The following is a 24,764-nucleotide window of genomic DNA, read 5'->3' as shown; positions in this document are numbered from 1 at the left end:
TTATTTGATAAAATGCATGCGAGTTGGAAAATTAAGCAGCAACAATGGTTAGAAAAAATTGTTTAATTGATAATTGATAAGATAATAACTATGACATCAAACAAAAGATGTCAAGTGTCAAAACTTGCATATTGTGAACAGTAAGTGTTTGTTGGATCTTATAAATGTTTAATGTTTAGTGTTTAATCACTTAGTGATTGATCATTTTTTATTTGAATTCACAAACATCACCACTGCTGTCGCTTTTACCATTACATTTGAGTTCAGTACATAACAGTGTAGAATGGATGAACAATAAAAGCAGCAATATTGTGTCATGCATACATACAGTGTATTTCTACTTGTCTAATCACAACGGTGCAATGTTTGATTAGTCACTGAACAGCCCAGCTCTCCTGACTCCCTCTGGTCAACTCGTGTCCCAGCCGCCTAAATACAACAACAGTTTAGCCTCCTGTGAATGAAAACACATCTTTATTAGGGCAACTGACAGAGGTGGGACAAAGTCATTGTTATGCAAGTCACAAGTAAGTCTCAAGTCGTTGCCCTTGAGTCCCAGGTCAAGTCGAGTCAAAGATGAAGCAAGTCCCTGGTCGAGTCAAAAGTCAAAGCCAACAAGTCTCAAGTCGAGTCCAAAGTCTTACCATTTTAGTTTTGAGTCATTTCGAGTCATTTTATTATAGTGGGGACGGAGAACCCTGGGTGATGGTGCGCTGCCTCACAGACCTAGACTACAAAGGGAAGGGTAATGGTGGATGGACTGTGACTGTTATAGTACTTTAAAACGGACGTTGATATAATGTTGGCGAGGACTTCCATCAGAGTCTGAATCCGGGTTCAAAAATCCCGATTTTTGTAAGCATGAACGAGCTGTCTCGTTGATACGGTAAATGCTCGTGAGTTACGGTACATTCGATAAGGTGCTCAGCATTCGTTCAAAACTTACCTTTGTTTGTGCAACTTCAGGTGTCGAACAAAGTTGGACGTTGTGGCAGCTCCGTCTGTAATCTTCGACCCGCATGTTTCGCAAATTGCAACTCGTTTTTTGTCGACTACCTCGTCATTTTTATAGCCAAACAAAACTATCTTCGGTATCATTTTTCCAACTGGCGCGTTGTTGCGCTTCATTGGTTGTCTTGCAATGTGCCTGTTTAGATGCTGTCGAATCAGAAACAGGTGGGACTGCAGTGATTGGATGTCGTGCAGGCAGCGCGCGCTCTCTGCATACAGGTGGCGCACATTTTTTTGACAGATGCAGATAAACAGAGCGGCGCGGCCGTGTGAAAATGTTTTCCCCTAGTTTTCATGTGAAGTAGCAAGTCTTCTCGAGTCAAAAGGCTCGAGTCCAAGTGAAGTCACGAGTCATCAATGTTAAAGTCCAAGTCGAGTTGCAAGTCTTTGTACGTTTTGTCGAGTCTGAAGTCATCAAATTCATGACTCGAGTCTGACTCGAGTCCAAGTCACATGACTCGAGTCCACACCTCTGGCAACTGATAATTTATAGATTCATTTACAGCCATTTTCTACTGTTGTGTTTGTCTCCTGACCCGCAGCTTCAACGATACACCGCAACGCGTTACTGCGGTCAACTCAGCCGACACTCTGGTATCCGTGGTCAACTCAGCCGACACTTGAATTTTAGTGCACGTTTATGCTGACACTTACGGTTTTGAGCAAGTAACCGGAATTAAAGCTATTTAAATATCAAATATTCTGGATAATGACTGAAGTGTATGAGTTAGGGACCAGTCTGACTACTCTTGTACAGTAAATGCAATATTTTTACTGTACATTTTTAGAGATTTCTCCAAAGTAAAAGCCCTATTGCAATTTCTAAAACACCATTTCTCCATATTTGGACTGCAATAAAATCAAATTTAGAAATAGTTCCAGGCAAAGACCTCCTACTACCATGATGAATATCAAGCATTTTTACTGCACAGATTCTAAAATATCTAGTAAAAGTAGAGTAAAAGTCATATTTGTGCAAGTTCTAAAGCACCATTTCTCAAAGTTTGGACTGCAATAAAAACAAATTTAGCAATAGTGTCAGGATACAGATTTGGAGATTTCTGCAAACTAAAAGTCCAGTTCTTGCAAATTCAAAAAGATAATTTCTCCATACTTGAACAGCAATAAAAGAAAATTCAGGAATAGTTTCAGACAAAGACCAATGCAAATGTGTTAAGGACCTCTCTGATTACCAGAATGCGGAATATAAATTATTTTTACTGCACAAATTTGGAGATATCTCCAAAGTAAAAGTCATACATGTACATGTTTAAAAAGATAATTTCTCCAGATTTGGGCTGCAATAAAAATAGATTCCTCAATAGTTCCACATAAAGACCAACGTACTACTCCTGTACGCTACAAATGTACAAATTCAGAGAATTATCCAAAGTAGAAGTCCTATTTTTTCAATTTTAAAAGGGTAATTTCTCAGTGTTGGAATGACATTGAAAATAGTTTTCTCAATGAGTCCAAAATATGATTGATTCATGTGTTTAAGACATCTTTGAACCTTCCATTTCAAATTTTAAATATATTTTTAAAGAACAAATTTGGGGAATTGTCTTGAACAGGGCGGATCTCTGCCTGTCTGATTGACATATCTTAGTGGATGTCCACTCACCATCTGAAAATCAACCCTGACTGGAGTGAACTACTTCTCTTTCTGGGAAAAGATTCTCCTACCCAGGACTCGACTATTAACTTTGGCAACTCCGTATTAACGGCCACTTTGACTGCTAGGAATCTCGATGTGACACTTGACAGCCAACTCTCTCTGACTCCCAACATTACAGCAACGATCCTGTGCATGGTGTTTTTGAACAAGGAAAAATATGACTTTTTGTTTGTGCTATGTGCTTGGAACTTGCACAAATATGACTTTTACTTTGAAGATATTTTAAAATCTGTGCAGTAAAAATTCTTGATATTCATTATGATAGTAGTCGATGAGGTCCTTAACACAGGTACATTGGTCTTTGCCTGGAACTATTGCTAAATCTGTTTTTATTGCAGTCCAAACTTTGAGAAATGGTGCTTTGGAACTTGCACAAATATGATTTTTACTTTGAAGATATTTTAAAATCTGTGCAGTAAAAATGCTTTATATTCATCCTGGTTGTAGTGTAGGAGGTCATTAACACAGGTACATTAGTCTTTGTGTGGAACTATTGAGCAATTTGTTTTTATTGCAGCTCAAATATGTATATACGGTGTTTTTGAACTTGCAATTATAGGGCTTTCTCAAAAAATGTACAGTAAAAATATTGCATTTACTGTACAAGAGTAGTCAGACTGGTCCCTAACTCACATACTTCAGTCATTGTCCATAATATTTAATTAAATAGCTTTTATTCCGGTTACTTGCTCAATACCGTAAATGTCAGCATAAACTTCAAGTGTCGGCTGAGTTGACCACGGATATCCGAGTGTTGGCTGAGTTGACCGCAGTAACGCGGCTGCCATGCCAGTTGAGAGACGATGTTTCGAGGTCAAAGCTCAGAGAAAATAACTAAAAAAACGGAAAACTTCGGCATAGCACCATGTTATATTCACGCTACACGAGACAGTACAGGAGACAAAAAACAATAGCTTTGAAAAAGATTAATCGCACGGTGTGCAACTCTGGTGGAAGGAACTGGCTAATAACAGGACAGCTAGCACCAAGCATCTTTCACACAAACCATGGAGGGTAGACCGCTCGGTATACAGTCCCTATAGTGCTTCAAACTAATCACCAAAACATTTTTAAACTGCTAATGAATTTAAAACTCTTTATGGATAAAGCTGTGACTGACCTGAGAGATTCCAGAGATATTCACAACTCTGTCTGCTGCCAATGGATGGACATCTGCGCGGTACTTTCGTTTGTCCCAAGGCACATGCGCTGATTCAAACGCACTCTAAACTAGTGTAACATATACTCAGTATTTTAGTGTTTCTAGCAGAGACTAAAAAACATTTACATTTTATGAGAAAATCCATAATAAGACTCCTACCACACAGTCATTTTAAATAGATAAATAAATTGTGTACATACATGTAATTTTACTTGACAAAATCTAGTTCCTGCAGAAACGTAAAATTGAATTGTAGACATTAGGACAGTTTAATTTGTATATTTTACTACACCACCGAGTTCGTTTTGTCAATGTATGCAATAGTTTTGGTTAATTGTTTGGTTAATTGAACGGCTAATTGGTTGGGTAATACTGTGGGAACCTGGAGGTTATTTAAGGGCATAGTCAGGTATAAGACCAGCATGCATCTGTTTTTTTTTTTTTTTTTTACCAGCACAGCCTATAGGAAAGCGGTGTGAGCAGCATAGGAAAGCAGCTACAGCATAGGAGCCACAGTGTGAACAGCGTAGGAAAGGCAGCCAAGCTATATATTGTATGTTTGTTGGCCTCTTTTGAAATAAATGTGAAACAAAAGTAAAGGCTTCCTGGACAATCCGCCATCTTGCTGCGTAAAAAAAATTAAACAGTAGGTGCATCGGTGGACTTTTGACGTAATAATTTATTGGTCCCAAAGACAAATGGTCACTACAACAGCCTTCATCGAGTCAATGATACATAATACATGTTAGGTTCAATGACAATGTTTCATTAAGATTTTTGTAGCAGAAGCCCATCCCTGAACATACAATATAAGGTAAAATGCTTCGTAAACACAACCATTAAATCCCAGACTATTCAGTCTTTGAACCTGGAAATTTAAAATTTAAATGAGCACATCTAAAAATACAATTCTAGATACAGTTGATTTTCCTAATAGCAATCAGAGCACAATGACAATATCAAAAACATCAAATATATGTAAAACTGTAAAAAGAGTACATCAAATGTGATACACGTGTTTAATGAAGTCTTGCTGTTTTCCTCTGGTCTGCTACTTTTAAAAATCATGGATGAATTCAGCATGCGACACTGAAATGTTGGATGCTTCTGTCACTGCATTTTGAAGTCTGTAATGACCAATAAGCTTCCCCCAAATTCTAGAGCAGCTCAGCAACTGCTGGTTCCCTTTGAGAGGACAGAAACATTGAAGTTATGAAGCTACATAGGAGCTATGAGCTGTGAGCGTAGGAATAGGTATCTTACCGATGATGCACAGTCCCTCCTTGGCCCTGGTGATGCCCACGTTGATCTGGTTGGCATCGCCCACAAAGCCCAGATGTTTGGATAGCCAAGCTCTGTCTGGATCTTTCTCAATGTCATGTATTGGCAGAGAGCACACTGTGGATAAGATGACGTAACGCCATTCGCTTCCTAGAAGACACAATGTTGCATGTCAAACCATGAGCCACTGTCAAAGAATGACACAGCGCTTTAAAGAGCCCATCAGGGCAGGAAGTGGTGGTTCCAGTGGGACGAGCTCGAACATACTGGTTACAAGAGATTCTTCGGAATGAGCAGTTTCACTCTGAAATATGTTTTTCCATTGTAGTGTGACGACTTTACTCTCAGTAAAAGATTTGTCACCTTGGCTTTTAGTGATTGTTGTAACAGCGACACGATCCATTTGATTTTCCTTCAGCTCATCTTGGATTTCTGACACTTGGGCATTATAGGGGGTCAGAATCACAATGTCATGCTGTTTGATTCCGGCATTCTCCACAAGCTCCATCGCAATTTTTACCTGCAAAAGAACCAAAGCAAAATACAATGATTAAAAGCATAAACCCATGACGTCACACCCTGGGTATCCATTCGACTGCAAAGCGTAGATTTTGAAATGTTGCACCACAGCAAACTGTTGCTCTTCCAGTCGCTTCGTATTAGCCTCTATTGTGAGAGACTTTGCATGATCCAGTTTTTTGTGTAAAGTGCTTCAATAATGTCCTTCCATACTGCCAGTGGAAGTCATACGATTTGGGAACATTTGCATCCACTAGTTTCAATCCAATCGACTTGTGTTTAGCATAGTTTGGGCCGAGGTTAGCGCTCTGGGCTACGCATGGCTGTAATCTACCAATAGTGTAAAAAATTGTAAACCCGGAATAAAAAAGATGGCCATGTCCATCAAACCATAATTACTTTTTATTATTTAGCAAAGACCATTTTCCGAAGGCCTGTTAAAGTCCTGCCTGTCTACCTTTGTGCACTCAATGCGTCTCCTGAGTCACTAATAACTGTGAGCACTAATAACTATTGTGTTCACGGTTTAAATGAATAATGACCATTTGGAAGGAAGCCCAAAGGGAGCAGTGTGGACAACTTCTTTTAGCAGATTTAGAAAAGTTATAACATTGGCACTATTTAAACAGCTGGACATCGTACCGCTTGGACTCGCTCTTCCTTGTTTGCTTTAGAGTTCTCGTTGCCCTTGGCTGTGTTGACGACCAGACTGACGGTCTCTCCAATGATGTCCCCAAAAACGATCGGCATCGTCTTGTTATCAACACGCAGGACGCTCCTCGGCTGCTCCTCCCCAGTTTTTAGTTTTCCCTCATAAAATTCTTGTGATGGGAACGCACATATGTTGTCATGCTAGAAAGGCAAATAACTGATAGTTATTATTCACAATTTGGAATATTTAACTTAAGACATATAGTAGTACAATATTTCTGCAGGCAGTACATACAATCATGTATATAATATACAATTCTGATGCACACTGTAAACTGTATGTATATATATATATATATATATATAGTGTACGTGTGTTTAATGTGCTCACCATTCTGTACTGGGTGTCCAGCATCACCGCCCTGCTCTTGTGCATTGTATAGTAGCGCTCAAACAGAGATTTGGCCATCCCTAGCCTCCTCACGCGCTCGTGCTTCACAATGGGTCGTAACTGTTTGTGGTCACCGATCAAAACAATCTGAAAGGGATCATTTAAAAACATTCAAATCAATATCTAGTGATGATTCAACGAGAGGCGGAATACCTGTCCTAATACAAAGACAGCTATGTAAAAATAGCCTAGAGACAGACATTATTTTAGCAATAGATTACACTGAAAGTCATTCAAACAGCATTATTTCAATCAATGCTTGGACATCACGTCACATTGTCAGGTAGAGACATACGTGTTATGCTTCTGTTAGCTAGCTTGGATGTAGTCATTTCACATTTCATTTAGATCCATGATGGAATTTAGATTCAGTGATAGTTAGAATGAGCAGAATATTACACCCGGACAACTTGAATCTGCAACCTAATTTAGTAATTGTTAGCAAGCTGAAAGATGACATATAGTCGAGAACCCCTACTTTGCTCAGCATCAGTTGGTGAACGAGATAAAAGCAGTGCTATGCACTGGGCATCTTCCGTTTTAACTATCCTTATATTTTTTATATGGATTAGAATAATAATCTAAAAAAAAGTTTTTCAACATTCAAACTTATATTTAAAAATATTGTTTCCATGCAGGATTTCATACATTGATGCACAAAGAAAGCAACATTCATTGTTCGCATGCAGATGCATTGTTAAAGAGCACAAGCAGGACAGTGAGATGGAAAGCTCACCTTTTCTGGTTTGTTGCAGGCCAATGGAATCAGGGCCTGGGGTTCTGTGGCCATTGCACATTCATCGATGATTATTTGGCGTACACAGAGTGTGGAAGTCAGTGTCTTGTTGGAAGACTGCGTACATGTACACAGTATGATGTCATGCTGTTGAAGCTCAAACTTTCGAGCTTCTGTGAGAAGATCTTTGTATCTGTGGAAAAGCACAATCTATGATGAGTTTTACAATTGCTTGATTCCTTGTTAGCTGTCTTCGTGCAAATGGCAAGAAAAAGTGGCGCAGATCTGTCATTTTTTGCACATATGAGAAGCAGATGGAATCTGATCTTCTCCTTTCTGATTTCGGCCACTTTCATATGCGGTTGTCCTTTGTACAATGCAACCTCCAATTGAACAGTCGTATTGGTTTTTTTCGTATAACTTTCACTTACTTACAGAAAATGGCGCAAAATGGTGTTAAGTAGCAGTAAAAAAATAATGTTGGATCTGGGGAAGTTACCAGACAGTTATCTGCCAAAAGCAACCAGTTAGTAGTTATCTTTGAAGTCTGAAACCTGAAAACGGGTTATTCCATGCTCAAAAAAACAACACAAAGTTAAAGAGAGTATTTAAGAACCCCCCAATTCACTGAGTAGTATGTAATCAGGAATCAGGAAACGTTTATTGTCATAATATGTTAGACATAAATGGACATTGTCTTGGCGGTTGGTGCACATTGTGACATTAAAAGCAGCAGTGCATCTGAACTTACTCTTTCACTTCTTCAGCAGTGAACTGTTTTTTATTCTCAATGGCATCTCGAATGCGTTCATCAAATTCTTTTATATCACCCGAAAAAGGGTTTTGGTCCTGTCTCATGCGATGATGCAGTGTGATACTCCTAAAACCACGTCAAATAATCCAGTGTTGGTTAATAATTCAAGACATTATTAAAAAAAACAAATGTCATTAACTGTTGTGATGATAATACTTGAGCTCCTCTTTGCCACGTTGTTGCCGGTGGGGCCTCTGGGAAAACTGAAGAGCGCTGTCTGGAAAATTGTAATCCAGCATCTCCACTTGTTCGCTGTAGACCCTGAGGGGCCGTAGTCGGTCCCCAAACTTCAACAAATGCTCTGTGATTTAACAGTAAATCATTGGTTGTAGCAACAGAGAGAAATAATGCTAAAAATTTCGGCAGAGAAACAAAGTAACCTGCCTGCAATGACATCAACGGACTTGTTGGACGGCCCGCAGTAAAGAATGACTTGCTTCTTGTTCTCATCACTTTCGTCAATTAATTTTCTTGGGTACAGAGAATTCAGCTCAAAGAAACGGAAGACTATGTAAGCACCCACCACAGTCTTTCCAGTTCCTATGAGACAAATGGGAAAAATGGCATTATTCTCAGCAGAACTGATGAAGCATAAGGATGAACATACGTCCCTGCTCTCACCAGGTGGTCCTTGAATGAGCGTGAAGGTATGATTGAGAGCTTTCTCCACAGCATGACGCTGACTGATGTTAAAGTCTAGCAGCCCAGCTGATGAGTCTCTGCCTGGTCTGTGCCAACTTGGTTCCACTGCAAAGACAAAATGACTACTTGTTTTATTGCACACAAAATAAAATAATTTCAATCAAACTCAAAACCTGTTAAAATGTAAGAACATACAATGGATTCATTAAAAGTGTATGCAACTGTGGACTAATGGACATACCCTCTCTTGGAATGTGTTTTCCAAGCGCTATCGTCTTGACCAGATCACATGCAGATGGAATGTTCAGCACAGCGTCTTCTTTCCGGCTACAAACATAAAAGAAGTGTATGGTGACAGTTTGAATCAAAGCTGAATAAAAGGCAATCCAAGAAAAAAATCAACGTCCAATTTAGCAATGTAACAAAAGCGAGAGAAAAGTGAACTACACTTGTACTTACATGTCAGGAATGAGCTTTGGGATTATTTCCACTGTGAAACAAGTGTTTTTCCCATAGACACAATGAGGGATGGTCTCCATTGCCAGTTGATGGACATCGAAGTGTACTGTACTTCCTTCATTTGGAGGCTTCTTCCTTTTGGTTACTTTTCTTGTGAGGCAGTGGGCCACCCACGTAAACGGTCGGCTGTCCACTGGTGCAGAATCCACGGTCAAACCTCTTTTCCGGATACATAGTAAGCACTTCCAAAGGTTGCATTCAATGGCCCATTGATCGATCCATGCCGCAGGTAAGAAGAAGCTTCCTGATAGTGTGCCTTCTTGCCCTTTACTGAAGTTTACCTCCAAGTTCTCAATGGTTATGCTGTAATTTTCACCCACTGCATTGGCAACGGATTCCATCTCACACATCGGTTTCCAGATCCGTACGTACTCTTCAGGGTCGCTATAGAAAATCCTCGACGGATTGTCTGCAGATCTGGTGAAACATGTGATAGAGCTGCGGACATGGTGCACACAAATCTCAAACTTTGGTTTAATGCACACCAACTGAACAGCAGGCATGTGGTAGCCTCTTTTTATCTCTGCTGTCATTTGGACCTGCAAGGTGTCACCACTTTGCAGCTGGACCTCGATGGCAACCTCATGCTCCTGTTCGACTAGCTTGTCGTTAGTCTCGGAATGAGGCACCACAGCAAACTGTAGCTCTTCCAGTCGCTTCGTATCAGCCTCTATTGTGAGAGACTTTGCATGATCCCAGTCTTTTGTGTGAACTGCTTCAATAATGTCCTTCCATACTGCCAGTGGAAGCTCAACGCAGGGATCACGGCCTGACATTTTCAGCTCCTGGTGGATTTGCATGTTGTCAACTGCGTAAATCCGCCTTTTCCATTTGAGAGTGACACAGTTGTTTGCTTCATCAAAAACTGGTTGGTCGCACAGTTGTAAATCTTTGTATGCAATTGATACTCTCTCTCCATAAGCATTCCTGTTAAAAGGAAATGCCACTGCTAAATGGTCCTTGTTGGGACTAACAACAAAGGCTAGATTTGGGGCACTTTGGTGTTTCATGGTCACTGCATAACGGACTTGCTCAGCCTTTTGTTCATACTCTTTTGCAGCTCTTACATTTTCCTCAAATTGACCACACAAAGTCTTGATCTCGTGGGTGTTGTATTGGACTTTGCGGTTGCATATGATGGAATGCAAAAGTCTCTGCGCGATGACGTCCATGTACCGCCGTATTGGCGAGGATGCTTGGGTGTAGGATGTTAGGTTCAGAGAATAATGCCCTTGCTGTGCTTTAGCGGAGGACTTGGAACAGAGAACTTCAGCTCTACTCTGACACCTTCTGAACTGATCAATGACTGGCTGGAGCAGTGGGTGGATGTCATCTGCAGCGATCAGGTCCACCATGCTGTCAACATCATCTGATCTGGCAGCTGCCTGGATATCTTTCCACACTTCTGTGAGTATGCGGAAGTTCTCACAGTTCGGGGCTTCTTCGACGTCAATTCTATCTTTCACATGAAAAGACAGGGATATCAATCCTCCGCATTTCTTCTTGAATTCTTCGATTCTTTCAGGATTTGGTTTCGCTTGGCAGCGGAGGGGTGTGCAATGCATGGTTTCCTCTGAATTCATCAAATACTTTGATGCATGGGTGTTAAATAACAGACTGAGCTCTTCAATCATCAGATTGGCTTTGCGCTTTCCGGGCAATCTGTCATCATCACGTTGAGAGTAAACCCAATCGACAGGCCTCAACATCCTTTGGGCTTTTGCGAAACAATAAGCCACCGTCACGCAGTCTTCTATGGAGTCAAATCGAGGTATGTCCCTATATCTTTTGGTGATCATGTCCCCTGCCTTCTCATAAGACAACTTTCGATTTGACTCGATCGATGACAGCTGGAATTTGGGCTCTCCAATGATTTCATTTGTTGTCTTTTTTACTTTAAAAATCAATGAAACCACCCGGTGACGTCTACCTTCTCCAGGCAGGAGACTGAAGTGTTCAGTGGCGTCTTTAGGGAACATATGTATACAGTTTGTATTCTCGTAGTACGTTGCTCCACGTTGTTTGGAATCGCAATCTAATTTACAATTTTTACTCACATAGCTGGCCACATCTGCAATATGGACTCCCAACTCGAACTCATCGTCTCCAATTTCCATGACACTGATGGCATCATCCAAGTCTCTTGCATGTTCTGGATCAACAGTGAAAGTAAACTTGGCATTTACGTCCTTTCTGTGTGTGCTGTCTTCATCTTCGAAGGTGATTACACTGTCTGATTCACATGTGTTGGGTGCAACTTTGAATTCTTCATTCAAGATCTGTAGTGCAGCAGAAAAAGAACTTCCGATTGGAAGAATACGTATGACGTTCCCCAATGGAATGTGGCAATTTGCTTTCCAGCCAATCACTTGTACCACAAATACATAATTTTGTTTGAGGTCGTCATCAAGAGGTTCATAGAATGTGAGGAACCACTCTCCACCTGTCTGCTCCCATATTGGAAGGAAGTCACGTCTTTTCTTGCTGATCAGTATGCAGATTTTTGGTGCGGATCTTGTGATGGGAATCATTGTCCTTCTCACATATTTTTCGTCAGAATTCTGTCGGGATTTGCTGTGATCCTCGTCCTCAAGGAAGCACACGAGTTTACGGGCTGATTTGGCTTCCTTGGTGATGCAGATCACTCTTGATGATTCTACCATCACTTCATCCCCACTGAAGATTTGCTTCAGGTTTTCCCTTCCCTTGATGATGATACGTTCGGCCGGGTTATGAAAAGGTACCACATAACCTTTTCTTTCTGTCTCCCTGACAAATTTTCCTATCTGGTAAACCTGTGGGCATTTTTCACACAATGCCAAAAGGTCATTATTGACATCACTGACATTGTGTGATGACCTTGACTGATTGATTGTTGACTGATGGTTGCCAAAGTCTCCTTCTTCTGCATTAATATCTTCTTTCAGCTGTTTGTATTCATCTGTCAACTCTCGAAGAATTGCATCACTGAGGGTGTTTCTCTCATCCACTTGTTCAGACTTTTGAAACCTTGCCGTTTCCATGACATCTTTTTCAAAGAAATCTTGAGCGTAATGCTGCGGTGAAACACTATTGTTGCTGATGCAGTGATCTATGTAGCTCTTCCAGACCGCTGAGCATTTCCCAAAGCAACAAAGCGCAGCGGCATCGCCCACCACAACCACAAGGGACTGGGCCCTGGTCATGGCAGTGTTTAACACACGGGCGTCATTGAACAGCTCCAGACCGGGCAGGTGAGATGTTCTCAAGCTGTCGCGTGTTTGCACAGCCGTCAGTATGACTGCCCTGAACTGTTTGCCTGCCAACACATTTAGACAATTCCCATTACGTCATTTAATTAGGTAAACTGCTGTTAACACTTTTAAAAAAATGCATCCATGTATTTTGATTTGACCAATATCTAACCAACTAGGCATTAAGAACAGATTATTTAAAAAAAATACAATGCAGTTTTATATAACTACCTTGCACATTTGCAAGATTTTCGACGTGGACTTCAGAAAGGCCTCTTCTTGAAAGGGATGTCCTGATGTGCCGTACCTAACAATTGGAACACACATTTGAGATAATTTGATCATTAAGACTGACAATATACAGCATTACATAATATTAATATACATTCATGCAGACATCTTCACTGTTTATAGTGAGTTACGATGTACCTGATTTCCCTCTGATAGGATGCAGATGGAGCTTAGTTTCTTTGTCCCCCAGCTCATTGGCCAGTCTTTCAGAATCTCCTTCACTTCTTCAACCACTTTTCTAACCTCTTCTTGGTTATACCAAGACAAGGACCCAGAGTCCAGGAGACACTCTCCCCGGACATGGTGAAACTTTAGTGCATGGCCATTTTCAGGAGCCGGAACATTTCCAACGGCTTTGATGACATCATTCTGACCAACGTAGAAATGGGTGGACACAAACTCCACTATTTCCTTGCTTGAGCGGTAGTTTTCATTGAAGATTATTCTGCCTCTCTCGGCCGCGTCACACTTTTGACCTTGATAGTAATGGAACAGACGGTTGAGGAGCGTGTGATTTGAGCGGTGATGATCATCCACTGAGAAAAGCTTGGGTCCCATTTGCATGTGATCTCCAGCCAAAGCAACTCTGGTGTTTGGCCCAGCAAGGCCAAGGGCCATCAAGGCCTCACATTCCAGCATCTGAGAGGCTTCATCAATTAGTATGTGGGTGAAATATCCCTCTGGGAGCTTTAGGTCGTGAAAACGTCTCGCCATGGTTGTCGTGGTTATGACTATTTTGTGGCCATCCAGGGCAGCTTTTGTAGGTGGTAAGAAAAACTGTCCATCTTGTGAAAGCAAACAGTATTTTCGAGTGATCTCATCAGTGGCAAACCAACCACTTTTACTGTTTGCTTTTATTCGAATTGGCCACATCTCGTTATTTTTCTGGTCAATGAATGGGTGCAAGTGATCTCTGACGTACAGATCTGCAGAGCTGAATGGAAACATTAAACGTTTGTCATCACAGCAGTTTTGTTGGTGGGCCCACAGTATGAGTGAATCCGTATGTACAGTTAATACAGGCATCAAATGAAAAGATTTACAGTCTAATATTAACACGTAACAAACAGAACAAGCAGAAGAAATATATGTAGAAAAATGATATAAATCTCCGATCTAGTGGCAAGAGGTACAAAGATAATTTAGCTGAAATTTGGCATTTAAAGAAAATGTGCAGTGAACCATCTAAACATTAAAAATACTGCTATTTAATGAATTACATTTTGAACGATATACATTACCTGTTGGTGTGGGTGCAAATGAGCACTTTGTTGTGGGGCTGCTTACAAAGTTCTCTGGCCGCTGTGGCGAGTGTGAATGTTTTCCCAGTTCCGAACGGTCCGTAGATGAGGAGAGGTGCCACACATTTCGCGCCGTTGGAACGACCCGTGATGAAGTTAACCGCCGACAGCTGCTTTGCATTCAACTTCTCACACGAGATGTTATTCACAGGAACGATGCAGTTTGGAAGGTCTGGAAGCACTCTTTTTGTGTCAGGAAGAAGGTCTACGGCCTTGTGCATGGAGCAGAAGCTGTGGCGGTCAAGCTGAAACTGCACCTCCATTGGATACGAGTCATCGCTTCGGAGCGCGAGATCTGAGCAACATTTCTTAGACAGTTGCAAATGCATTTCGTTTTCGCTTGTTTGGTCCTGCAGAATGATGGCTTCATAGACCTTGGATTTTGGAGAATGTGAAGATAAGGGGGCTATCAGGGCAGACTGGATGCTTCGTTTTAGTGCCTGTCCCTCTGGTGTGTCTGGTGTGAGATTACAAGGAATTGAGACCGCACAGAACAGCTCCCCCGCAGGCGCCTGCAGGCTAAACTTTGTGCTGTTCAGACGGTCACACGTTGTAATTTTTCCTCGAACATTTAGTCTAAAAGAAAAAAAGAAAAGAAAACCTTAGAGGTTTGATACATGTGCAAATTCTAAACATCATCAAAGGAAGACGCAAAAGACAAGCATCCTACCTTGAAACAATCTGGTCCTCGGCTCGCTCCTCATTGTGCAGGAAGTTATGCATTCGTTCTTTGTAGTTTTCATTACTCAGAGGTGTTTGGCTGTTGATGGAGGACTTATACTGGAAGCTAATCTGTGGAGGCTTGTACTCCTTTAACAGCTCCTCTTGTTCTTCTGTCCTGGACGTACACGGGATGATCACCCTGCTCCCTCGATGCCAACGCTCGACACTTTGAAATGGGGCCCCAGCGTCCAAGGTCGGCTGCTCAACGTCATCCAGGGACAGCTGGCCTACTCTGACCCTGAGTTTCTTCAGTAGCACTGGCCTTGTGTCGAAGTCTAAGACCAACCACTGGTCGTAGAGGCCAGGATTGATGGATGTGAAGGACACGGTGATGTCATAGGTCATGTCTTCACTGAGAAAGGGAACACCTGAGGAGTAGATGCAGGGCACAGAACCGAGCTCCCCGAGGGTGAAGGAAGCTCCTGGTTCCTGCTTGAGCAGCGCCACGTGCACAAGTTGTCTCTGTACACAGAAAAATGTTAAAATAAGCGTACGAAAAGGGTATTTTACAGATGTGTTATTGTTAATCTGACACAGAGAAAAGTCGAGTCGTTGGGCTAATACACAGCTCTTGCATTATATTATTCTCATTTCTGTATATACACCTTTACATACACAGTCGTACTCTATGCAAAGCTTGACTATGGTCGGTCTACAAACGGAAAATCCCGCCCCACCACCCCCGGCTTTCCTGATCATCACCGCATAGATTGATCAATGAAGCTCGGGTCATTTCAGTTTGTTCATTTTATTTTGACTATTTATTTCACTAATTATTGCTCTGTCATAGATCTATTATAAAATACTTGCAAAAGCTTACATCTATATACATATATTAAGATGGAATATTATCTAAGAGGTTTGGACTGATCATTTTTGTATATATTATCGAAAAATTCTGGCATGCACAGAAAATGTAACCAAGCCTTGTTGTAAAAAAATCATACCTCTGATTCAACTTTGAAGTTCCACTGAAATGGTGCATTAATCTGTTCCCACTGCACAGCTAATTCTTTATCACAAGAGATGCTGACACCGTCAACTTCTTCGGATACCTGTTGAAAGAGTGAATCTAATTGCCGTTTCTCAGTGAGGAGAACTGAGGAGTAAGCTGGCCATTAGTAATGTGAACATATTACGTTTTACGTCAACTAACCAACTTTGTTAGAAGTGCCAATCTTGTATAGTCAGCTGTTACGCCTGGATGAAATTTAGCTTTAATATCTTTGGGCCTGGGACAATAAGGGCTTGAAAGGTTTTCCTTTTCTTTTTAATATGATGGATGGGGATTTTAAAGGAGACTTCTTTAGAGTGTTATGTCTGTGGAAACCAGAAATCACTATTTCTATATTAACATCTCTATCTTTATACAATGACCATCTCAACAGAATAGACCTTTTTCACAAAAACCGGAAATGCGTAATCAATGTGAAAGTGGACTTCGTTTCAATCGTCAACACATCGGGAAAAAGTTCGCTCACAGATTTACCTGCAATTAAATGTGCTGATATTGCAATTGATGAAATTTGTCCATCAGTATCAACTGTTCAACTGTTTCAACTGTTAACTAGAATGACAAAACATTAGTGTCCACTTAGACATTATGTATGTATAGAGGATATAGAATACCTCACTAAAGCTTTATAGTCTGCTTTTAATGAAGCATAATGGTATAAATTTGTTCCGTATGGTTGTCTAAGTAAACGTCTCGTGTGTAGCGACAATAATGTCAGCCGAATGTAGGCGGCAAAAGCTGCTCAGACACAGGCACCCTTTTTGAAATCGTTCCAAGCAAAAGGGCTAGGGACAGTCTGCTGCAGACACAAGTGCTTCCCTTTTTAATGCTAAAGTTTCATCCCGCAAGATAGCCTGAATCCATTTTTGAAGGAATGAAACGACAGATTTGGCTGCTTTTGGGAATAACAAGAACAGCCCGGAACACTACAATAACTCTTTCTTGTTGCTTGTGCCATTTGTTTACCGTTGCTCTAACCAGACAGGAAGAAAATTACCACAACAATTATTTTCTGGTAACAAATACGGAAGTTGTGAAAAAGGTCTATTGCATTGCTATCATAATTCACCCACAATGCATTAGGTTCTAATTCAGTCAGGAATATCTACTGTAGTTTATGAAATTAATAAAAATGCCAAAGGCATCAATGACAGACTGCATACTCTATAACCTGTGTAGTTTTTAACATACACTCGTTATTTCTGATGTGTAAATGTTGTAGCATCGTCTCCTTTGTGTGTGTCGCATCAGGCCTTCACTCAATAGGAGTGATAAAGTTGGCTGTGAGCTTGGGGTGAGTCATGTATGTACTCACAATGTATACTTCGTTACTGGTGTTTTTGTATTCCTGCAGTAGGTTTTCATTGTAGCACATGAGACCCTGGGCTCCGATGTTGTGTCGGATCTCTTTCTCCTCCTCAGCACGCATCAGCCACTCCTGCAGCTCTTCCACAGAATGAGCTTTCGGGCACTTGCTGCCGTATTCGCACGTTTGTGGTCTAGGATGAAAGGGCAATTACAACAAAATAAGAATCGGTCAATCAAACTACCACTTTGGACGCTAAAAAAAACATGTATACCCATTATGTTTCCCTAATGTGTTAAAACCTTTAAACATAGCAAACAAAGTAGAGACATATGAGTTAATAAATTAAAAAAACACACAGTTTACAATAACAATTATTGGCTTTTTTAAACAATTAAACGGACTAAAGTATGTTTGATCATGGCATAAATGTCAGTCCACAGTGAAATATAATGAAATAATGAAATAAATGATCAAACACAGTAAAAACTATGGAAGCCCATTTCCCCCACTAAGAAAAAAGAATGAAGGGATAGAGAATACAAATAATGAGGAAAAATGATGAGAATGGGGTTCCATAGACATGGACACTGCAATCCTTTTTTGGACAAAATGCTAGATCATCATCCTTTCCGTGTGTGTTGCATTATCTCCAATACGTTTAACAATGAGGGTTGTATTTTACATGTTTTTGTTCTTGTAAACAAACCTAAGGAAATGACAAACATGTCATGAGTATACCATAACCTGATAAATCTTCTACCTCTTCAACCATGTTGTCTGTATACAGTGAGTTTTCCTATTGGGGAACTTCTCTTTCTTATATAATCCATAGAGCTCCATCAGAAAACATTTCAGTGACCATGGACCTCCACCCTGTGGTTCATTTACCCTCAATCCTTATTCCTTATTGCAGTGATTTAAAAACGTTTATTTCCTTGGTATCAACTATAAAAAAAGCTGAACCTCTAAAGCTTATCTGTAAGTCTTGTTTTACTGCCATTCATGCATTACCTCTTGTAATATATACTGTATATATATATATTACGTATTAATAAGACACACAATACCATTTTGTTTAATTCATGTGTTAAACTAGATGTTTAGATAATGTGTAAAGTAGACCAAATGAATACATTTAGTCAGAGTCAACAGTCAATCTAATTATTTCCATTTCCATTCATTACTTAAACAAAAAGGATGTAGACTACAATTAGCAGAACTAAAAGAATATTCAGCTTCCTCATGCGGCTTAAAGGTGTACCGCAGATAGAAATGTTGGCTAATAGACTCAGGAAGATATTCTCCTTTTTTATTTGAGGATCCTAATAGAATCATCCCGTCCATCCAGTCTTTGGAAATGACTAGAAACACAAATTAAGATGAATCCACCGCGGAAAATAGTCCCCAACAAATGCACTACCCCCTTCTGTCTGAGACCTCCAGTGCCAATCTCTCTTAAATGACAGTACATATTCAGTAATGTCTTCAGTCGGAATGAAGGGGCTGAGGCTGGGGTAGTTATGAGATGTTGGTGTTGGCCTTTTCATGGGATTTGTATTAACTGGCCTCGTCCTTCAAGCAGTAAGAAACAGAAATACAAAACCAGTCAAAAGTTTAGGTTAGTAGGTCAGGTATTTTAGGTAAAAACATTGGTTGAAGTTTTGAGGGCCTTAAGCGTTTCCCCGCGTAGTGGAACGAGAAACGACAGTGTGTCTGTCAAACGCGTAATGCGAGTTGTCTACCTCTCACAAAGCCAAAGCTCAGACCGGTGGTTGTGTGGCGGCGGGCGTCCTTTCCACCTGGTGGTGGTGTCCTCACGGAGTAACTCAGAATGCTCCAAAGAGCTGCAGTGCTTGTAGAAGCTCTCCGGAGAGGAAAGGATCAGGAGGCAAACTTTGCAGTACATGGTGACCTTCTTCCTGTGCTCCGTCTGCTCCCCCTGGCTCATCCGAAGGAGGTGAGGTCGCACGGAATGCCCAGCTTCCTCCGCTTTCCACACGGCCATCTCCACCTCGCTCTGCGCAGAGCTGCAGTGGCCGGGCTGGTGCCAGCAGGGCTTGCCTTGCCTGACATGAGTGCAGAAGGTCAACTGGCAGTTCTGGTGAAAGGGGCGCACCTGGCTGTAGACGTGCTTTCTACTGTTCTCCGACAGGTGATGAACTAAGACCGGGTCCCAGCTGTGCGCTGAATCTGCTGAGCAAGTGGAATTCCACTTTTTGAATGTCAGTTTTTGTGGACAGTCATGGAAGCATTCTCTGCAGAGCTCCATGAATTCACCTGAAAACTGCTGGCGGATGCTTTCGGCTGCACTTTCTGGTGTCGTCTGCATACGCTCAGACTCAATGACAAGTCGAATTAACTCGCCTTTATCGATGCGCCGGTCTCTCAGAAGGTTCCATATCACAGCCTCTTCAGAACTCCTGGCAAAAGTGCATTGTGGTCCATGCTCTGTGCATACAGAGCCCTCAACGTTGAACCTACACACTTGGTAAAGAACATTCCGACCAATATGGGCACCCGTAGGCCGCTCAGAGACAGGCCTCCACTGATGATGGGCATTGCCTCTGGCTAAAAGCAGATCTCTGCTGCACTTGTGGCTGATCGACTGAACGATGTATGTCATTTCCTTCTCATTCACGAAACACTGATCACACACAGCCTTCAACTCCAGAATTGACAAGAGGTCACCCAGTGGGTCCGCGTTACCGGGCGGATCCGTTCCTCTCTCAGACTGAGCTATGAGGTTACAGAGGAGCATGTGGTCTAGACCGTGGTGCTTTAAAAACGTCCAAACGGTGGCTTCCTCTGCACTTCTCGCAAAGGTGCACCGGTTCTTGTGGGACGTACATCCGAGGCCCTCCACATAGAAGTGGCACATCTGATACTGACTTGGATTTGAAAACATGGGCCGCCTGGAGACCGGCCTCCATTTGCTGCCCCCTTTGGCTCTGCAGAGCAGGAGGTTGCAAGCACACTGGTGGAGGACCGATTTCAACGTATACGTGACTTCTTTTTCCTTGACAGAGCACTGAGTGCATGCAAGTTTGAGGTCATGTGTTGATGACAGAGGAGCCAGTTTGGAATCAGTAGCCGACATTGTGATACTTTCATTATGCTGAAGTCAGCACAGATGATTAAAAAGTGCAGATTATAGTATTTTGGTTGCAGATGCTGAGGATATACAGTTACCAGTCTGATTAACCGAGGCACTAAGTCAGGGGCCTTTAACAGAATGAAGCAGGATCAACTGGTCTGTGACATATCTGAAGGCCAAAGAGAGATGTCCAACTTTTCTCCCATTAGTCTGAAAAAGAAAAAAGGAGAAGGACAGCATGATGAGAAATGTGCTCAAAACTGTGAACGTATTTATCCACAGACATATCAGACAGGATGGTAAAATGTGGTCGACACTCAGACGTTAATTGAAGGTATTTCATTTTTCATATAAAACTTGGAGATGGTCCCGTGAGCCTTTGGTGAGTACATTCTCTCTGTATTGTTCTGTAGAACACGAGTGCGTGTTCACTGCTGGAACAATGTAGGTAGCACCAGTCCGTACCACCAGGGCGAAGACAACAAGCCGACACAACAGATGGCTTCATGCCAACTACACACTTTTTAGCTTTCTGAACCACTGGACTCCAATAATGCAAACATTCATTATCGTTTCATGCCGCTCATGATGGCTAGGCTGCTTGTTTGTAGCGTTGGCACGTTAGCTTGTAGCAGGCAGTAGCATAAACTGACTATAAAATTGAGCTTTTGGCCATTTCTTAAATACACAAGTGTACAAACAAGAGTCAACACATTGTTGTATGGCATACAACAACCTACAAGCAATGTACAGTATCATAGTGTGTAATATCCCAGTGGGGATTCTTGCATTGAGAAGACATTTAAAACTGGTTAAAAAGTGGATATTTATTTTTAATACTTTTTTGGCCCAACCGTGAGCGACGCAATTTTTTTAAATTATTATTTATTATATTAAAAATACATTTGACAAATAGTCAATATTTGTGTTTTTGAACCATGGATTATATCCCCTCCTGTCCGCTTGTCCGCTGGTCTCAGCTGGGCTCGGGCCGTGTCCCAAGCGGAGGGTCTAAGAAGCAGTTCGCCGCAGACCCAGATCAGCAGGACCTCACGACCAGAAAACGAACCGGCGTGAAAGGGGAGCTTCTCTAGAGACTTCTACACCTGGGATGTTTAGCTAGCCAGTTAGCTACGTGCAGCGCCGTGCTACGTGCTAGCGGTCACCGGGCGGCCGGCTGGCCACACATACTCGCGCTCATAATGTCCGCACGGATCGCCGGTGGGCCGTATTCGGTACTCTTCCGCGGGCCGCCCGAAGTTTCTGTTACCGTTACCGTTTTTGTTATCATTTGTTTTTTATGTTATCACTTACGTTTTTGTTTAGATGTTACCGTTATCGTTTCTGTTACCATTAGCAATAAGACTAGCAATCATTCCTTAGGTTGCTAGCTAGCTAGCAATGGTATTTCTGATTAAACTGTCATCAGCATCAATGGGAACGTGGCTCAGAAACTGTCATATGATGACCTGATAGCTGATTTTGCAGCTAGGAAAGGCAGGCGTGCACCTCTGTAGGGCCTTTGACAACTGATGGTAGTGTTTGTAATAGTTCTATCGGATAGCAGAATGGTCTCTTTTATAGAGATGGTAAAGTAAATTCTACTGTGCAGTTTGTACTTATGTATGGTTATTTGCACTTTATTATTATTATTTGTACTTATGTATATTATTTACTGAAGAAATGTGCACATTATTACTTACACTGTTATATATACTTGAATGTTTTTAGTAATTGTGGTGGTATTCGGTATTTATAATTTTATCTTTTATATAATTTATTTCTTTTCATGTTTGTTTATGTAAATGATGTATGTTTAGAAGTTATTTGGGGAATAAAGAGAACCTAACTAAGAAATTCTGAATGGTTGTTATTCCCTGGTTGTGGTTGGTTGGGGGGGCACCAACAAGCATTTGTGCTTAGGGCACCAAAATGGCTAGCGCCGGCCCTGGCTACGTGCTAACGCCGTATATTCGCGCACCTCGCGCATGACTTCGCCGTTGAGGTTAACCCAGCTGCGACGCACACACGCACGTGAGGACACACAACCAGCACGTGGACGAAAACAGCCACATTTTATTCATTCAATTTATTGTGTGGGGCTTTTGAGTTGGTCTTTCCTCAACACACGGATCGGGTGTTTCCCCAAAAAACTAAGTTCATGGGTGCATCTCAATATATACGTATACATGTTCTAATAGATTTTATATAAATAAATGTATATTGTAATATATTTATCCTTTATTATAATATATTTATATTGGATATTTATAATAGTTGGTACTAGATAGTAGTTACATCATATTCTGAATATTGTTTTATATATAGTTATAAATATTTTCATTGACATTGATTTCACTGGCCCCATCAAAAAGAAAATCCACTAGCCGCCACTGGTGTCCGGTCCGGTTCATCACTGAGACGGACACCTCGGGACTACCGTTACGTAGTGAGCGGCTCCCAGTTCGGTTGCTAGCCAGGCTGGCTTTGTTTTTTCCCCTTGGATACACTCTGAACTTACTCTAAAGGGATGGTCGACAGTTGCGCTACCGGCTTGGTGCTCACCTTGAATCCGGATCCCGTCCGGACAATTTCTCTCTCTCTCTTGCCTCCTGTCAGTTGTCTCTTCCTGTTGTAATACTTGCGCGCACTTTAACACAAGTATCTTCCCCTTGTTTTTATCTGGTGCTACGTCACAACGCTTAGCACAACTGTATCTTAAATAACGCACTCTTCAGACCGTCACCATGGCAATTACGCGCAACACGCAACGTGCATCGTGTGTCCACCAGATGGCGCCATTTATCCTGTGACCACCGAGGCAGCAGCAACGGCTCACAGAACGAAGCCAGCGGCTCCAAAGGCTCTAACTACCGGCCAGTGAGGGTCTTAAAGGCAACACACATTGTTTTCTAAAATACTTGTTCTACAATTCAACCATCATAAAGCCGTTTTTTTGCTGTCCGTAACTGCAAGTATATTATTTTGACAATATTGCCGCAGTTACTACTTATACTACTAACGTTACTACCATTAGTACTACTACTAATAAGAAGAATAACAATATTAAAAATACTATTGGAATGAATTACAACGAAAGTAAACTACAACAGTAGTGTGTTACCGTCGATTCGACTGCTCCTCCTGCAGATGGTCGGAGATGTCCTCCATGTCAAATTGTCAGATTAGTGCGGATTCGCTGTCATATTATTGTTACTGTGGGCAAACCGGCCCCTCCCTAGTTCTGTCTCTATCGCAATAACTCAAGTTAAGTTTCGTTTTCCATAGACTGTGATGTCACATCTGTTACGCATGCGCGCTCCTTACACCATTTCCTCTTCCTCATTTTGTCGAGAAGCTGCATGCAATTTGGTTTCTACACGTCATCTATTAGGTGATTGAATCATGTTATACTATCTATCTTATCTTATTAAATAATTGTTTATTTTAAATATAGCAATTTATCACACGGCTAAGATTGCACCTGTTTTCAAGGTATGTTATTCTTGATATTATTCACTAGAAACTTGTCAAAACTATTGCAATTCTTCAGAGTATTCACTCTCCAGTTCAACTAATCAGATTTCTTCTTCTCATATACACGCCGCCTCCATCACAACAGAAGTCCCACCACATCTCATCCACACAAATCTTCAGCTTTGCCCTTCACCCCTTTTTGGTTTAATTCAGTCTATTCTGTGCTTTTCTTACTAAATCAAGTCAAAAAGTCAGCTGTGAAAACAAATATCTCTTAGTAACGTCTTTTATTTAGATTGTGTAGTTTTGGTTGCTTTTTCTGTAAAAGAGTCCCTTCACTGTTTGTTCACATTATTTAGGCTTAAGGCTGGATATCCTTTGATACCCATGTCTATTTTCTTTTTAAATATATATATTTATTATGGGCCTAAACTCCAGTGGCTGTCGGTAAGCACGTTTAACCACAGGTTGAAGCACATACATTCCTGAGGGACATTGTCTCTGACTCTCGGACACTCCCAAAGACTTTGTATGACGTCTACTGTCAACGGGACTGAACATCAGGCATAAAAAGGGTTGCGCGCCCTTTCAAGACAAGTAAAAGAAATAGGTAGTTGTAGAAAAATATACATCTGTTAAATCTGGGGACAGGAGAGAAACTAGCCAGAGTTAACTAGACCTTTTAGAATGAACGGCGCTGCCAACTCTTTTCCGATGAAAGGAGCGAGCAACACTAGCTCTGAAAGTTGCTAAATCTAGCAAGGAAGTACCCAATTTGACCACACAGATTGCTCTTCCTTTCAACTTTTAATTAATTAATTAATTCAATTATCATACAGAAAAGAGCAACAAACAAT

The 24,764-nt window shown here is 41.3% G+C and overlaps 1 protein-coding gene across 3 annotated transcripts; it reads right to left on the bottom strand.

Moving 5' to 3' along the window:
* Window positions 1–4,512: 4,512 nt before the first annotated feature.
* Window positions 4,513–24,545, bottom strand: LOC119229559 (helicase with zinc finger domain 2-like). 3 transcript variants are annotated; one of them, XM_037490045.2, is made up of 20 exons: window positions 23,555–24,545; window positions 19,079–20,640; window positions 17,343–17,526; window positions 15,960–16,067; window positions 14,960–15,474; window positions 14,230–14,865; window positions 13,127–13,922; window positions 12,929–13,004; window positions 9,405–12,762; window positions 9,187–9,272; window positions 8,925–9,050; window positions 8,688–8,843; window positions 8,460–8,604; window positions 8,241–8,369; window positions 7,490–7,682; window positions 6,694–6,840; window positions 6,294–6,503; window positions 5,496–5,652; window positions 5,115–5,282; window positions 4,513–5,036 (listed from the first exon to the last, which is right to left on the bottom strand). In XM_037490045.2, the coding sequence occupies exons 2-20, from the start codon at window positions 20,431–20,433 to the stop codon at window positions 4,909–4,911; spliced, it is 8,673 nt and encodes a 2,890-aa protein (XP_037345942.2). In that variant the 5' UTR covers window positions 20,434–20,640; window positions 23,555–24,545; the 3' UTR covers window positions 4,513–4,908. The 3 variants fall into 3 exon arrangements, with proteins under 3 accessions (XP_037345942.2, XP_037345944.2, XP_037345945.2); XM_037490047.2 differs by lacking the exon at window positions 23,555–24,545 and adding an exon at window positions 22,996–23,495; XM_037490048.2 differs by lacking the exon at window positions 19,079–20,640 and having other exon boundaries at window positions 23,555–24,542.
* Between the last annotated feature and the right edge of the window lie 219 nt (window positions 24,546–24,764).

Source organism: Pungitius pungitius, chromosome 8 (assembly GCF_949316345.1).
Source record: "Pungitius pungitius chromosome 8, fPunPun2.1, whole genome shotgun sequence".
Taxonomy (NCBI): Eukaryota; Metazoa; Chordata; class Actinopteri; order Perciformes; family Gasterosteidae; genus Pungitius; species Pungitius pungitius.
This window is presented reverse-complemented; position numbering and strand designations above follow the sequence as displayed.

Bases quoted from the DNA above. Each gene is read 5' to 3' on its own strand.
- LOC119229559 (XM_037490045.2), bottom strand. From the start codon at position 20,433: ATGTCGGCTACTGATTCCAAACTGGCTCCTCTGTCATCAACACATGAC. The intron at 5,283-5,495 runs GTGACAAATCTT...TGTGTCTTCTAG, and splicing joins AACAATCACTAAAAGCCAAG to GAAGCGAATGGCGTTACGTC. The intron at 5,037-5,114 runs GTAAGATACCTA...GTCCTCTCAAAG, and splicing joins GGAGGGACTGTGCATCATCG to GGAACCAGCAGTTGCTGAGC.